Here is a 17,714-nt window from a genome sequence, read left to right on the forward strand (position 1 = left end):
TATGTTACAATCCCAGTGGAATTTCCACTACAAACCTTATTTCCAATTTTCAGAAATAGCCGTTTGTTATATTTCAAAAAGAGTCGAAAACAAAAAACATAAAGAATAATCACCTCACTTGATCAAGATCAGCTCACAAATTGTTACGTACAGAAATCAATAATAATAAATGGCCAAATTCATATAATCTTTGTTGATTTAGACAATCAACAAAGATTTAGATATTGATTGAAAAATTCGATGAGCCTGAATGTAATATGTATGTTTTTGAAAGAAATATTTGTCAAAAAAAAATCATTAAATATGCTAAGAAATACAACACTAATGAATGAATCCTGTTTATTTGCTTTTTTTTATTTGATACAATTCCTTTCCATTCATATCAAATTTAGTATATACATTTATCAGTTACACCTAAATTTTTTGAAAATGCAACAAAGTTAGAGCCCAAATCAGACACTAGGACTCTTGCATCAAGTCCTATTTCAACCATTTTGTCGATGCAATCTCCAATAATTCCACTCAGGTCTGTTGGACTACAGGATGTATTCAAAAAATAATATCCTAATGGCTGCTTCCAATTATCGTTTATTCCTCTTGCCATCAATACTAATGCATTTTTTGCTGGGATATATTTTTCCTCTGTGCCTGAAATGAAAAGGTTTTGTAAAAACTTTTTCTATGTATATCAAGTATTCAGCAAATGAAAAAATTCAGCTCTTAATGCTAACCAATATCGTGGAAACCCACAATTTCATCATTTTTTGTATCATATTGCAAATTTGCTTTGATCGATACTTCATCTATTGACAAAGCACACATCCGTTCTTCTTTGCTTTTACCTTCTAGTCGCCATTTGAGACTTCTGAATATAAAATCATTTAAACCAGTTCCTTTCTGAATATTCTCTGTCATTCTTCTCAATGTAGATACTGATGGAAAATTATATATGGCAACCATTCTTTTATAAATTTTAGGCCCAGAATAATATAATGAAAGGGCATGCTGTTTAAATTCCTTGGTATATCTTCTTCCTTTTAGATTTTTATCATTGAGATCACTGATTATTTTGGCTATATTTCCAAAACTATTTGGCAGATGAATATCACAAGCCTCAATGTATAAGTAGCCATATGGGAAGTTGTGAATTCGAGTGCTCCATATTATTTCGTGAATTAAAGACGCAATATATTTTAAATATTGGTGAAATTATAAAAGAGTAAATATAAGTAGAAAGTTCATATTTGGCTGAGTGATTTTCAAATCAATTTAATTTTTTTTCGCGTGTATTTACCATTATTTGAGTGGAAATTTATCATTCATTCCGGGATATCCTGATTATCACACGACATCTGGAGGTATCACAAGCAAGAGTTGTAAAGCGTAACATACACGTCGAGATATCGAAAAAGGAGGATGGCAGTAAATGAGGAACTAGCGAGGTTTTTAAAGACTGAATTTACCAATCAAACCATCATTATCAGGGAGGAACTTGCGAAGTTAAGAGAAGAAATAAAACAGGTGGGGACAGACACGGGTGAAAGATTGGAAAACTGTGAACAAAGACTCTCCAGAGTAGAAAGCGAGATATTGGAGATAAAGAGAAGATCGTTGAAGAATAATATCATCATCTCTGGATTGGAACCCGATAGTCCCAATTTGGTAAAGTGCGTTGTCTCCAAACTGAATGCAATTTTGAATATCAATCTGCTAGAAACAGAGGTTAATAATATATATAGATTGGGAAAAATTAAACCAGTGATAAAAATCGAATTTGTATCTTTCCTAGCCAAGTCTAAGGTTATAAAGAATCGACATAAATTAAAGGGTTCTCGTATTTTCATAAACGAAGACCTTTGTGAAGAAGATCGTGACGATTTCAAAATACTGCGCCAACAACTGAACTTGGCAAGAGCGAACAATCAGAGGGCATACATCTGGCAGAAGCTCCTTGTCGTAAATGGTGAGAAATTTTCTGTGCAGCAACTTAAGACTCAAACTGTATTGGAACTACAGACTCATATTGAAGAAAATCCATCTAGCATACCAACTGATTTAGTAAGCAGCGCACCTAATAGTCCGGCTCCCATATCCCGTATTACACAGATGTTAACTGAACACGAACACTTGACAGTGGAAGAGGACTCTAAGATCAGCAAGGAGATTTCAACGATTAATCAGGTGCTGGAAAGGACCAAGGAGTGGGAAATAAAGAGCAGAACGAGATCACAGTCTTCGGGGAGTGGTAGTGCCAGGAGAGAGCAAAAACTGGTAACAACAGAACCAAGGCAGTCATCAGGTAGTGGAGTTGTCAAGAAAGAACAAAAAGCTGATAACAGTGGAAAGAAAGGAAAGAAGGGAGGTTAGAAAAGCTAAGGTAAACTACTCTTTATTCATCTATTTTAAGTTTTAATTGTATATACATGGATCAATTCTTGAGGGATTTTGAGGGGGAAACACATAAAGCAGAATATATAGATTATGTTGGGGATCTCAAACATTATAACATAGAATCAAAATTTAAAATCATTCACAATAATATCAGAAGTATCGACAGGAATTTTGACGAGTTCAAATTAATGTTGAGAACAGATGATTTTCATGTGATTGTTTTAACGGAAACATTTATGATAGATAACGTGGATCTTTATAAAATCGAAGGATACACATACATGTATAATTATGGAACTTTCAACAAAAATGACGGGGTTGTGATATATATCAGGAACGATTTGATGTTTAACGGAAAGATAATAAGTATAGGAGAAATTAAAGCGGTGGAACTAGACCTTGTATTCGAAATGAAAAAACTTAAAATAACAGGAATCTATCGTTCTCCAAAAGGATGTCCAAAAAAGTTCAATAGAGACTTTAATTTAGCTGAATACATTGGAACAACAACAAGTAATAATAGTACGTGGGATTATCATTTAATTGTAGGAGATATTAACATTGATCTTTTAACGAATAATGAAATAGTTGATGAATACATGAATGTCTTTAGTTTTTTTGGATATAAATCCTATATAAATAATGTAACTAGGCCTTCTAGTGGTAGTTGCCTTGACCATATATTTCTGAGATATCGTCAATCTGTTTTAAATCAGAATTTAGGTTGAGTTGAACAGAAGATGTACTTAGGTGCATCACTGGACTCCGCCTATTCTCACATTTTCTAGGTTGTTTTTTTTTCTTTGTAAAATTATTTGTATTGATCTTGTATTGGGGGAATAAAGTCAATTATTATTATTATTATTAATAGATCGTTTATTATTCGTACGGACATCACTGATCATTATGCAATTAGTTTATGCCTCAACCTGAAAGAAAAACCTCCCGAAAAAATTATTAAATATAAAACTTATATTGATTATCAGAAATTAAAAAATGATTTAAAGGAAATTGATTGACACGAATTGATGAAAAATAAAGATGTAGACTCATTCGCAGAATTGTTTATTGATTTATTAAAACATTACACACAGAAACATACAACAAAAATTGAGTTCAGCCATAGGAAATCTGGGAGAAGCAACTGGATCACTCAGGGATTACTAAAAGCCATAAACAGAAAAAACTATTTATACAAGGAAATGATGAAATATCAATACAATACTGAGTTGAAACAACAATATACAAGATACAGAAATATTTTACACAAGTTGATCAGGAATGCTAAAAGAGATTACATGAACACCTTTGTCACGAAATATACTTCAGCAACAAAATCACTTTGGTCTTACGTGGATAACCTCTGCGGTAGATCCAAACCTGAAACAGAAATAAAATCTATCATTAATAATGAAGGACAGGAAGTAACAAACACGGAATAAATTGTAGAGGAATTCGGAAGATATTACAACGAAGTAGGTAAGAAGCTAGCAGATAAAATACCTTATAGTTTAGAAAAGAAAGAGGGTGAAATTTTTTATAATGAAACATTTTTTCTATTCCCAACAAGTTCAAATGAAGTGAAAGAAGTGATACAAAAACAAAAAAACGGAGGATCTCCTGGCGTTGATGGAATTAGATCAGAACTGCTGAAAAATATTCAAGAAGAAATAGTTGAACCCCTTGTATTAATGACGAATATGTGTTTCGAGTCAGCTAAGTTTCCTAGAATTTTCAAAGTGGGGGTTATCAAACCAATTTTTAAATCAGGAGAAAAGGACAAGATGACAAATTATAGACCGATATGTCTTATATCGAATATAGCCAAAATTGTAGAGAAATTATTGAAGATCAGAATTGTCAAGTTCCTAGAAAAAAATAAAATTATATCTGAACACCAGTACGGTTTCAGAGAAGGTAAATCGACTGAAGATGCGATTAGGAGAATGATAGCGAGGATATACGGTTGGTTAGATGGTAGAAAAACTGGTCTGTGTGTCTTTGTAGACCTTGAAAAAGCCTTCGATACTGTTTCACACAAAAAACTTTTAGATAAATTCTACCGAAACGGCTTCCGGGGTAAATCATATGAATTATTGAAAAGCTATTTAACTGATAGAGTCCAATTTGTAAAAATAAAGGGTTATTCTAGTAAGGTGAGGAACATCGAATGTGGAGTACCCCAAGGAACAGTGATGGGACCGATATTGTTCTTAGTTTATATGAATGGTTTATTACAAATGGAGAAAAAAGGTGAGGTTATCAGTTTTGCGGATGACACTGCCATATTGTACGAGGGAAATTCTTGGCAAGAACTGAAATCTGAGTCTGAAAAAGACCTTTTCAAAATAAAACAGTGGTTTGAGATGAATGAATTAACAATGAACGTAAAAAAAACAAAGTACTTACCGTTTACTTCCTATGAGTCAGGTCTTCCGAACTTGGGTCCTCTGAAAGTCAACGATTGCACAATTATACCCGAAACTGACTCCATCAAGTATCTCGGCATTACCATCGATAGACATTGTAACGTTACAATTGCCCATGAGACTCTAAGGACTAATTTCTAGGGGTGGTTTGGCTTATTTGGCAACAAAACTCCTACCCAGGTTTTTACAAATTTAATAAAATTAAAATATACAATGATCGATCCTTTTCACTCCAAACAAATAATAAAATAGAAACTTAACTTAAAACGATTTTAAATGAGCCACTCTGCTACTAGGATGAAACCTCTTCTGTATATTATCTTCAGCCTTCTGAACACCAATTCTTATCAGGAAGCTATAGTACTCCAGTCCTCATTCAACCAAGTTGGTGTGATAATGCCAGGTATTTCGCAGGTATTCTCTCAGATTCAGGAACTAAAGTGGTCTAACATACGTACTATTCCAAATTCTGTATCTCAAGGAAGTAGTTCTTGATATCTATCAATCCCAAGAAAGGTTTTCTTTGTTCTAATCCCACGGGAGGTTCCTTCGTTCTAATCTCACGGGAGGTTTTCTTCGTTCTAATCCCATGGGAGGTGCGAGAATCCCGACACAATTCTCGCCGATAAATAAGATTCCGAGTCTCAAATTAAATTAATAATGACTGAAATCTAAATCTACTACTAAATCTACTTATTCTTGCTGGAGTCTCAATCATCATTGAAAATCTTTCAGAAAATTCTCTCCAGGAACGCGCATCTGCGCTCCGACCGAAAGTACACGATATGAAACGATTAATTGACAAATTACCGCGTCTTCAAAAATTCCAGTAGCGTAACATGGAATGAAGCGTGCAAAATCGTTGCAACATCTAAAATGGAACTTACATATAGACAATTTGGTAAGAAATCTTAGATGCCTTCTATCAAAGTTTAGATACCTTAAAAAGTATTTGGAAATAGAAAGGCTAATGCAGATATATAATGCTCTATGCCAATCGCTGATAAAGTATGGAATTATTGCCTGGGGTGGAGCATACGAATGTCATATAAAAAGAGTAGAAGTGGTCCAGAAATGGTTGCTCCGTGTAATCTACGGAAAGCCCCATTTGTTTCCTTCAGACGAATTATACTTCTTATCGCGGGCAATGAATCCTCAAGAGTTATTTGTATCCCAGATATTAACGGCCATCTGTTCTAGAAGAATACAACTCACATTAAGACAAACCGATTGCAGTTATGAAACAAGAAGTAAGATAATTCACGTGATTCCTAGAGCAGAAAAGCGAATTGGACAAAGATGCTTCACATACCTGGCTCCACGCATTTATAGTATGATCCCGAAGAACCTGAAAGACATAAGACACAATAAGAAGCAACAAATTATGATAAAGAAATGGATTTTTGAAAAAGGAAGAAAATATATTCAATCCATAATCAATGGTTGAATCATGGATGAAACCTCATATCCAAGAATTCCTGCCTACCTTAGATCGGCCTCTAGATGATGCACCGGTAATCCTCAACTGCATGTCACCAAGGTTACAACACTAAAGAGTCATCACTGAGTTCTCGACACTTCAAGTTATCCTCATTTTGATATGATTCGATCAATTCCATTATTTATTCAGTTTTTATTCAGAATTAGATTTATTTCAAATGTGGCTATTGTAATATTGTTCATATGTTAATTGTATATCGCGTACAGGCTTCAGCCTCTGCGATTTATGTTTATGTCACAATAAACTATTATTATTATTATTATTATTTTTGAATTTGTCTTCAGATAGTTGTGTCTTACAGGGATCTATTTCCTGAATAGACTGTTCGAGGTTGAATGTCTTTAATTTCATTTTCCTTTGACTGAAAAATAAGGTTTTTTTTATTGACTATATATTCTCCAAATTTAACTATATATTACCTCAATTAGATGCCTCAACTTTCTTTTTCTTGGTGTTTGGTGAGATAATTCTTTGGTTGTTTGAGTTTCTATATGTGCAACTCGTTTTCCTTCGGTTCCCATTTTATCTTCTGTTTGGGTTTGAACATCTATTCCTCTTGGTTTTCGGAACAGATTCAATGTTGGAATTGCATTTTTCGATAAACGGTGATTTAGGTTGGCATCAAAGTGGATACTGCATATTTTGTTATTTGAATATAACAGCATTGCATCTTTGTTCATTATTATGTCATCACTACAAGCCAATTTCCATTGCATCACTCGGTCCTTATAAACTGGATTAGGAAATCTGAAGAATCTTATGGAATTCGTAGAAATCCCTTGATATCTTGCACTATTACAATTTTTAATAGAACACTTCGTACTTTTTTTACCTTGACCGGCTTCAATATTTACTAATTATAAATAATAAAATATTTAGTTCCTTTGTTGTTTTAATTCAAAGAAATATATTTAATGTTTTTAAAAAAACAGGTATTTTGAATACTTTGATGAATTTTGCTTGGTATTCAATATTCAAAGAGAATAGGAGTTGAATATAAGCAGTCGGGTGAATTCAAAAATTTGAATGGGTTAATCTGACAAATCACATGCGTTTTGAACCTTTTAGAAAGAGTGGGAAGTTCGGTTACCTTTGTCATTTTTTACTACAGTAGTTCATAGTGAATATCAAGGTCAACGAAACGCCGTGCCTAAAAACGGCAGAGTGAATTGTCTGGTTAGTTTGTGCCAAAACCTTGCAGCATTCAATCGATTCGATGTTGATGAGTCGAAATAAATTCTCAATCGTCAGCGATCTTGTATTTTACGTTATTTTCTAAACGTTAAATCGAGAAGAAATGTTGGTAACATAAAGAAAAAAAGGCCCTGGAACAATGGGAAAATGCACGATATTAATCGTCCTATATGAAAATCAAGGAAACTCATGATGAAAAACTCACTTTGATGTTGGACGGCCTTAGAAGATAAGTAATCCTTCCATGTACTTAAATGATCCCCAAATACGGGTATTATATTGCTCCTTCACAATCACAACTCGCAATATATTTGAAAGAAATAAGGAAAATATTCTAATCCCAAAAACTTTTTGGATTTCCACAATTGAAATGTCTACTTTCCGAATTTCAAAGTACGAAAGTGAGTATTTCTCGAAAAGAAATTCCAGTATCGGCACATATGGAGGAAAAAAAAACAGATAAACATTTCACGAGGTCAATTCAACTCATAAGACGACTAAAAATATGTGTAGGCAACATTTACACACTAAGTATTATGTGCTGCAATTGAACGCTACACACGATTCCAGGGATCTCAGCGTTGTTTGGCTATCCGTGGTGATGTAGATATGCGCCCCCTTGAGGTTCATTTTGAGACACTCCTGGGCGCATACATAAACAGCCATTATCTCGGTCTGTAGAATCGAGGGCTCACTTCCCAGGACTTTAGAGATCCTCAGTCTAGGTCCATATATCCCAATGCCGGTGCCCTTCTCTGTTTTTGATCCATCTGTGAACCAAATGGATGACATTTTGTCCAGACGATTTATGAGAGTTATTGCACTAGGACGGTCTTTTATTACCGTTTCAAAGGGCGTTTCAAAATCGTAGGTGGTTGGCATAATCTGATGGTTCTGCGAGGAGGTTTGAATCTAGTTGATCCAGTATCCTCATATGTCCAACCCAGTTTCCAGGAAGGAGCTTTCCATTAAGGGAAATTCTTATTGCTTCGAGCAGGCTACATTTCCTTACATGTAGGTGTAAGGGAGGCAAGTCTAGTATGACCTCCAGCGCTGCCGTGGGAGCTGTGCGCATAGCTCCTGTGACACCAATACACGCCAGCCTTTGCAGTTTCTGCAAACTGATGCGTGTGGTGACCTCCTCGGTTTTTGTCCACCATGCTAGAGATGCATAGGTGACAATAGGGCGTACCACCGCTGTGTATAACCACAGTACCATTTTCGGTTTCACTCCCCATGTCTTTCCAAAGAGTCTTTTGCATGCCCACATAGCCACCGTGGCTCTGGAAAGAGTCTCATCTATATGTTTCCCCCAGTTCAGTTTACTGTCCAGGATAACACCTAGATATTTACACGCACTAGAGAAGTGCAGAGTCTGACCATTTAAGATCAGAGCTCTGAGGTCGAGATTCCTTCTTCTAGTGAACGGAATTATTGATGTTTTCGAGGGGTTGACAGTAAGCCCCTCTTCCCAGCACAAATTTTCAATAATTCTGAGAGCAAGTTGCATTCGGCTGCTTATTGGGCCCCCATGCTTGCCTCTAACAGTCACCACTATGTCGTCGGCGTAAGCCTGGACGTTAAAGCTGCCTGTTGTAAGCCTCTCCAAGAGGCTATCCATGACCAAGCTCCACAGCAGGGGTGATAGAACCCCTCCCTGAGGGCATCCCCTGCACGTCAGCACAGTCACTTCGGTTTCTCCCAGATAGGCTGTAACGGTTCGTCCTTTCAACATAGCTGATATCCACTTAACAGTGGAGGGTTCTATCCCTTTCCTTTTGGCTGCATTGCATATGGAGGTATGTAGGGTATTGTCAAAGGCCCCTCCGATATTACCGAACATTGCAAGCAGAATCTCCTTTGCGTTGAGGGTGCCTTCCACCTCTCTAAGAAGATGATGAAGGGCGTCTACAGTAGATCTACCCGCCCTATAAGCAACTGTTTACTGTGGAGCCTTAAACTTCCCCTTATATTATTGTCCATTATTTTCTCCATGATTTTCAAGAGAAAACAGGTGAGGCATATGGGTCGATAGGATTTAGGCTCCGGGGAGCCTTTTCGACCCTCTTTGGGTATGAATACTACCCTCGCCTCCCTCCATGATTTCGGGATATAGCCCCTTGTAAAGCTGGCCTTAATGAGCTCAGTTATCGGGGCTATAAGCACTTCAACACTTTTCTGAAGCATGGCTGGAGAAATATCATCCATGCCTGCTGATTTGAAGGGCTGAAAGCTTTTTATCGCCCATTCAATTCTTTCTGGTGTGAATAGTCTACCAGCTTTCTGAGAATCCCACCTGGTGGGGTTGTATACTTCCCCAGCGGGGGCCGCATCTTCACTGGTAATCTGCCTGGAGCCAGGAAAGTGAGTCTCTAATGGAGCTCTTAGGCTCTCTTGAGGATCATTCGTAAATTCACCACATGGCTTCTTTATTTGACCAATTGGGTTAGAGTGATCCTTAGATAGTACCTTTTGAAGTCTAGCTGCTGGGGCTGTTTTATCTATTCCCTCGCAGAAGCTTCTCCAGGACTGCCTTTTGGCTCTCCTGGCATCTTTGTAGTAGTTGGTCAGGGCTAGTCTGTAGGCATTCCAGCTGCCTTCCCGCTTAGCCTTATTGAAAGCTTTTCTAGCAGTTTTCTTGAGGTTTTCAAGATGATTGTTCCACCAGGGGACGTCTCTGGAGATCGTTTTCTTCGTGAGTGGACAACTGTTTTCAAATGCCCTCCTCAGACATGATGTGAAGTGAGCAGAGGCGTTCTCCAGATCCTCATCGGAGCTGATGTTGTATTTCTGGCCCCTCAGATCAGAACTTAGGTGGGCTATGTGAAGTTCTCAGTCTGTCTTCCTGGGTATCCTGCACTCAACATCAGCTGAAGCAGTTGCTTCAACGTTGAATTCTATTGCCATATGGTCTGACATAGATGGTTCTTCTGAGACCCTCCAGTTCTTGACCATCCCCGCAATAAAAGGTGTCGCCAGTGTAAGGTCAATTACTTCCCTTCTGATCGCATTCATGAAGATTGGACTATTACCCACATTCATTATCTCTATGTTACTAGAAAATAGAAAATCAAGCAAATCCTCACCTCTATGATTTATATCTGTGCTGCCCCATACTTTGTGGTGTGCGTTCGCATCGCAGCCCATAATCAGTTGTTTCTTCTCCATGCGGCACCATTCGATGAGGCGTTGTACTTCCTCCGGTGGTGGGCTGATGGCGTCTCCTGGAAAATATCCTGAGGCGATAACCAGCTGCCTCTTGATGCTCTCAGTTCGCACTTCAACCAATGCCGCAGCAAGATCCCTTGTCAGGAACTCTGTAAGTGGAAGACAGGTTAGTCCCCTTCTGAGTATTATTAGAGCTCTTGGACTTACTGACTTATCACAGTATATCGTCTGATATACTTTGTTTGGTAGGCCTCTTACTTGGCCTCCATTGATCCAGGGCTCTTGTATCAGCCCTATATCAACATGCCTTCTAGATGTTCTCCAGCATAAGGCACTAGAGGCTGCCTTCGAGTGCTGGAGGTTTATCTGAAGGCATGTCAGACATCTGCCCCATATGAGATTGGATGTCCGCAGGTTTTTCTCCGTGGGACCCCCCTTATCACGCCTTTGCGGACCACCCCTCCCCCAGAGCTGGTGGTCGGTTTTGTGGCCACTTCATTGCCTGAAGGTTTCACCACCTTCTTCTTTACCTTCCCTTTGGGCCTTTTCGGCGCCGGACCAGAGGTTGAGGCCTGAGGTGCTTCTCTCCTCTCGGCCGTTGTGTTTGGTCCCTTAAGGCGAAGATTTGTTTGGCCGAATAAGTAATGTATCCGCCAATTTTTCGCTCTGAGTCTCTCGACCGATGCTCTATCAGCCGAGGTGACAATCTCGAGCATGAGTCCTGATGGTCCCCTTCAAAGGACTCTCCAGCTGGAGGTTTTGAGCCCTGCGTTCTGATTCTCTACCACCTTGAGAATTTTCTCGGTTGAGAGATCATGGCTGTCGGGGAGATATCCGACCAGGATCTCCGGGTGAGGTAGTTCTGCCTCTTCGGCTATCCTCAGGTCAGCTCCCTCCCAAGGTTTGAGTTGAGGCTGTATGCTTTTCAGCCACTCCACAGTGGCTTTGTCAGAGCATGTCTGCCCAAGCCAGCCTGGCCTCATATGCAGTTGCTGGAACGTAGGCGTTATGGCGTCCTCGTTCCCCTGTGCAATGATCTTGTTCCATTAGCGATTTTTTGATGGCCATTAGTTGGTCCATTTCCAAAATCGCCTCTGGAAACTTTTTGTCCATTATGCCCCTTTCTCTGGAACCCCTCTATATCCATATTGTGTAATTTTTCTAAATTATTTGAGATAATTTTGTTTAACGCCATATATCCTAGAGTTAGAAGTAGTATTGCAGCGGAACTGCATGGTTTCATGAAAAAAAGATCATGTTCAACTAGCTTAATTATGTTTTCGCAGTTCGTATGTGAGAAATTGGATTTGGGAGGACAAGTTGATGTTATATACACTGATTTTCAAAAGGCTTTCGATAAGATCAATCATGAAATTCTTACCGCGAAAATTAAAAGACTTTTTGGTTTTTCGTATGCATTAGCTGGTCTTGTTGAATCCTATTTGAGCGATCGTCGTCAATTTGTTCAAATAGAAAATTGTAGATCTAGAGAGATTACCGTTACTTCGGGAGTACCTCAGGGGTCTAACCTAGGACCGCTATTATTTATCTTGTTTATTAATGACCTTCTACAGATAATAAAGAATTTGAAGTTAGCCTATGCTGATGATTTCAAAATTTATGCGGAAATTTCATCTGCTGATGACTGTTTGAGTTTGCAGGAAGACATGGATGTTGTGAATAGGTGGTGTAACAGCAATAAATTTCATTTAAATGTATCGAAATGTAGCGTAGTGTCTTACACGCGGAGGAAGGAAGTACATCTGTTTGATTACAATATCAGAGGTATAAATCTCTCTCGGCTTACTGAAATCAAGGACTTGGGTTTGGTATTTGATCAAAGGTTTTCTTTCATACCACATATTACTCAGCTAACCTTATCGGCATGTAGAATATATGGTTTCATTGTAAGAAACGCAAGATTGTTTGAGAATTCGTCAACAATAATTCACTTATTTAACGCGTTGGTCAGAAGTAAGCTCGAGTATGGTTGCCTAATTTGGCGCCCAATCTATAACTGTCATGCTCACCATCTAGAGACTGTGCAAAGAAGGTGTTTGAAGTGGCTTTCATATCGTGAGGATGGACTGTACCCACCTAGGGGATACGATCATAGTACCTTATTATCAAGATTTAATTCAAAAAGCCTCGAATGCAGAAGAGGTTTGCATGCGATCAAATTCCTTCATGGTCTTCTGGGTGGTAGAATTGAATGCGTTGAATTGCTGAGTAAGCTAGATTTTTTCGTACCTCGCCCGAATGCTAGAACCAGATATTTTTTTTACATAAGTACACCAAGAACTAATTTGCTTTTGCAGTCACCACTGAGATTTTCTTGTTCCGTTGTTAACTCTCTAGCAGATAGATGTGATCTGCATTCTCAATCTCTGGATTATATATGTGATTTGTATTTGAATGAAAACATCTGAAGTTAAGGTGAACACGCATGACATTATATTGTATTCGATTTCCATTTCTTTCGTGTATTTTGTTTTTATTTTCCAGGGCCTGAAAACTGTCTGTTGGGGTGTGTATGAGTTGTTTATCTCTTAATTTTCATGATTTTATTGGATTATGTTCATGATATAGCATCGATTTTTTTTCTTGTTAAATTAGTATTGATTGTTGTTTTTGATTTCCTGTAATTGGGTATACCTGTTGGAAATAAAGGCTTATTATTATTATTATTATTATTATTTCAAAACGCCTGAAAGTCATAGGAATGATTCAGAAACAAGGAAATTGGGTGCCGTACGAGTTGAAGCCGGGAGGTGTTTGAACGGCGTTTGTTTGCTTGTGAACAGCTGCTTCCAAGGCAAAAACGGAAGGGATTTCTGCATCGGATCGGGACTGGAGACGAAAAATGAGTTCATTACGATAATCCCAAGCGCATAAAATCATGGGGATATCCCGGCCATGCTTCCACGTCGACGGCCAAACCGAATATTCACGCTCTAAGATCATGCTCAGTATTTGGTGGGACCAGCTCGGCGTAGTGTATTATGACTGAAACGATCACAGGCGATCGTTTTCGAACGCAATTAATGCGTTTGTGCCGAGCATTGATGGACAAACCGCCGCAATACAACGAGAGAGAAGATGAATTTATTTTACTCCATGACAATGCTCGACCCCATGTTGAGAAAGTAGTCAAGATATATTGTAGCGTGCTACATTTCAACTTTTATATATTCGACTGAGCCAGACAGTTGATGAAAATCTGGGCGTACGCCAATGCGTATCTTCGTGCATATGTACCCGATACTTTGAAACTGTCTAATCATTTCTTTTCTGGTTTCTTTGAACGTACATATATCGATAATTATCGCTGCAAAATTGTTTTAATTGTTATTCTCTAGTTAATTCATAAAACCCTGAAAAAAGGGGTAAGTTGTATATTTTTCTTATCGTCATTATTTGATTGTTGTATACGTAATATTTATATATGAAAATTTTTGATATTCAGATTTAATCTGACAAAGGAATGCATCCGCCATTTTAATATTCCATCATTTTATGTCAAATGAAAATTTTTATTCTTTATTTAAATATAATTTATTACAATAATATATTTTTTAATACCTAATTATTAATGTCTGAATGTAACTTCGTTTTAACTATCGTGCATTTTTATCTTAAATGAAGCATAATAAGTTATACAAAATTTTATAAATAAAATAAAACGAAGTAATTTCCACTATGTTATTTAATTGTTAGCAACAATTGTTTCGCCACACTGTGGCTTCATCAGGCTACATTTCTGAACTGATAAGAGTACAAAGGTTTTCGGAATCTTATATAGGAACAAAATTGGCACAAAAATATTCGAAAGGGTATAAATTACAAAGTTATATTGGACCATTTACAGCCTGGGATTTCCAAACTATCGGAAGAAATTCAATAAAGGGGATGAGTTTACATCCGTTTGTTCGTTCAACAGAATATTTTGGGTATTATACCTGTTTATTTCTAGGGATTCTAAGAGTGTTAGTCTTAAGCTCTATACCTTCAATAATAACTTTAAAATTCTTCATTTAGAAAACAAGAGCTTAAGACTAACACTCTTAGGCCCAGTTTCACCAAACAGCACTTGATCCCAGATTGATTAAACTCCGCTTGTTACTCAAGCAGGCTTAACAGTGTTTTCTGTTTCACCATGCATCAACCCGTCCAAAGATGATCGCGATTAACCAAATCGCGATTAAATAGTCGGACCATTTGGCAACGTTGTGAACAAAGAGTTATAATAGTGTTCTGTATCGTATTAGCAGTGATGACCACCATTGGCGCTAGGTGTCAGGTGTCATTCATTCATAACATTTCGAAACATTTGTCATCTTGTAAACAAAAAACAAAGTTAATTTTTGCCGAAAATGTCGAGTGATGTGCTTCGAAATGTCGGAAACTTGCAGAAGTTAAAAAGAAATTATCCCCTTTCACAAAACCACACATTCTGGAAAAAAAAACTATATAAGTAATTTTATTAACTTATTTATTTTTATTAACAAGTTTAACTGCTTCTTAAATAATATGTAGCCTTTGTATAAGAAATTAATTATTTATCACTTTTTTAATAAGTAAACAAGATTTTCATTTATATTTTTTAATGTAAATTATTGGTTTCCTCTAATGATTTTTGACTGAATGTATGTAAAAAATATTCACATTTTATGTTTGAACGTTATTAAGTGACTTCCTGTTTGTTGAGTTTTGTTATACAATTAAAGTTGATTTTGTACTTGAGAGCTTTAATTATCCCATTTCACAAAACCACACATTCTGTAAAAAAAAACTATTTAAGTAATTTTATTAACTTATTCATTTTCATTAACAAGTTTAACTGCTTCTTAAATAATATTTCAATCAAACATATCAATAAATTATTCTTTGCAATAAATTTCATAAAACACAAAAACAAAGTTTACGGCTATTTTAAATGGGAAATATTGTGCCTATATATATAGTCATATTTTGATAAAATTGACCCAAAAATTAGAAAAAAATTTGCTGGCTGCGAGTGATTTTTTTTTCTTTGTCAGCTGTTTTCAATGTCTTAAGTCCTATTGATCCTGCCTCACTTCTGGATGTGGATCTTCCGCAATCTCTTCATGTTCTTCCACTACAACCCTTCCAATTTCCCTGCGCTGTCGCTCTAGCATTACCAGCCTGAAATATACATATAAATTAGCATTTGCTTTGCTATTATAGAAATGCCAAAATATGTTCAATAATCTTCAGGCCGGACACAAACCTTGTGAAGTATTGATGAACCATAGTACGTCTTTCTCGGTGCTCAGGGTAATCTCTCCTCTCGTTCAATGGATGACCTAAGACTGCTATGGGATTTTGTCCCATGTCTCCCTGAGCTATTATAACATCCCATGGTGCTGGTAGGTTGGCTTCAAACTCAGCATCAAAAGGTGGGACATCTTCCCCACGTCTTCGTAGGACATTATGAAGTACAGCCGTTGCCACTATTACAGGAAATACTTTATCCAAATCGATTCTAAAACCTAACGATAATACAGGAAAGCGTCTTTTCCAAACTCCAAACATTCTTTCCACAGGGTTTCTCGTTCTGATTTGAGATTCGTTGTATAATTGTTCCGCAGGGTTCAAACAATTTTCAAAAGGAGTCATGAAATACTTGGTACAGGAATATCCACTATCTCCTACTAGGACAGCATTTCCATATCTGTCATCATCAAACATAGCTTTCCGATAGCAATTACGGAATATGGTGGAATCATGACTACTTCCAGGCCACCTCGCAACTATGTCTGTGAATTCAAGTTTGGCATTGCATATAGCCTGAACATTCAGTGAAAAGTAACCCTTTCTGCAACGAAACAGCTCTGCATTATCACCACCTGAAAAATGACATAAATTTAATGAAACAGTGGGAGAAGAATCATTACATGTAGGAGGAAAGAAGGACGTACCTGGAGTTTTGATTTTAACATGAGTGCAATCGATGGCACCCAAAACCCTTGGAAAGCTTGCAATTCCGAAAAATTCAGTCTGTGTTCTTCGAATTTCCTCCTGAGTTTCAGGGAATGTTATATGCAGTGGACGGAGAGAGGCAATAGCAGTACTCACACGATGAATTATTCTGTGGGCTGTCGATTTACTAATTCCAGTGAAGTCCCTTCTAATAAGGGTAACCTTGAAAGAAGAATTCCAGTGAAGTCTGCAACTGTCATTTGGTGACAACCAGTAGCATAGTATCGTAAGGTGCATAGTAACTGATTCATTGGAGAAACAGAATTATTCCTGGAAATCAATAGGAAACGCAGAATCAGTGTATCAAACTATATTGCAAACATAACCTCAACAATATCAGTAGCCAATTCAAAAGGAAAATGAAACATTAAAACTTACTTGTCGTTTGCAAATTCAATTTGTTCCTCAATTGAACCCAGTATTTGGAGTGCAGCTTTTTTTGAGAGACGGAATCTTTTCTCAAAATCCGCATTGTCCAAATTTTGGAAATGATCTTCTCTTTCTCGGATCCATCGAGGACGTCGAACGACAAATTCTTCATCACTATCATCATCTTCAAAGGCAAGATCATATACTCGTCGAAAGGCCATTTTAACGAAATTTCCGGAAAAATAATTACATAGACAAGAGTTCCAAATAATTATTAATCTCAGCTTGAAAGGTTATAATCCTCCAAAAATGGCCGATTAGTGCTAAATCGCGATTGGTCGATTAAATGGCGCTTTGGAGTGTGGTGAAACGCTACATTACATTAATCGTGATCTAAAGCCTCACTTAAGAGCTAAGTCAAGATTAAAGCATTTGGTGAAACTGGGCCTTAGAATCCCTAGAAATAAACAGGTATAATACCCAAAATATTCTGTTGAACGAACAAACGGATGTAAACTCATCCCCTTTATTGAATTTCTTCCGATAGTTTGGAAATCCCAGGCTGTAAATGGTCCAATATAACTTTGTAATTTATACCCTTTCGAATATTTTTGTGCCAATTTTGTTCCTATATAAGATTCCGAAAACCTTTGTACTCT

General features: G+C 37.2%; 2 protein-coding genes and 2 long non-coding RNA genes across 4 annotated transcripts; all 4 read right to left on the reverse strand.

Annotated features, from left to right (window-relative positions):
• Positions 1–340: 340 nt before the first annotated feature.
• On the reverse strand, positions 341–11,399 carry LOC123673315. Its single transcript, XM_045607803.1, has 3 exons — positions 11,127–11,399; positions 10,602–11,049; positions 341–648 (listed from the first exon to the last, which is right to left on the reverse strand). The coding sequence occupies exons 1-3, from the start codon at positions 11,397–11,399 to the stop codon at positions 389–391; spliced, it is 981 nt and encodes a 326-aa protein (XP_045463759.1). The 3' UTR covers positions 341–388.
• Positions 3,567–4,997, reverse strand: LOC123673522. The gene is made up of 2 exons (XR_006746491.1): positions 4,801–4,997; positions 3,567–3,771 (listed from the first exon to the last, which is right to left on the reverse strand). It is a non-coding gene; the product is annotated as an uncharacterized LOC123673522 (long non-coding RNA).
• Positions 5,733–8,095, reverse strand: LOC123673521. The gene is made up of 3 exons (XR_006746490.1): positions 7,721–8,095; positions 6,741–7,596; positions 5,733–6,682 (listed from the first exon to the last, which is right to left on the reverse strand). It is a non-coding gene; the product is annotated as an uncharacterized LOC123673521 (long non-coding RNA).
• Positions 11,400–15,671: 4,272 nt separating the features above from the next.
• Positions 15,672–17,408, reverse strand: LOC123673625 (putative nuclease HARBI1). Its single transcript, XM_045608209.1, has 5 exons — positions 17,065–17,408; positions 16,872–16,956; positions 16,626–16,827; positions 15,935–16,553; positions 15,672–15,849 (listed from the first exon to the last, which is right to left on the reverse strand). The coding sequence occupies exons 1-5, from the start codon at positions 17,274–17,276 to the stop codon at positions 15,744–15,746; spliced, it is 1,224 nt and encodes a 407-aa protein (XP_045464165.1). The 5' UTR covers positions 17,277–17,408; the 3' UTR covers positions 15,672–15,743.
• Positions 17,409–17,714: the final 306 nt, after the last annotated feature.

The sequence above is a fragment of the Harmonia axyridis genome, chromosome 2 (assembly GCF_914767665.1).
Source record: "Harmonia axyridis chromosome 2, icHarAxyr1.1, whole genome shotgun sequence".
Lineage (NCBI taxonomy): Eukaryota > Metazoa > Arthropoda > Insecta > Coleoptera > Coccinellidae > Harmonia > Harmonia axyridis.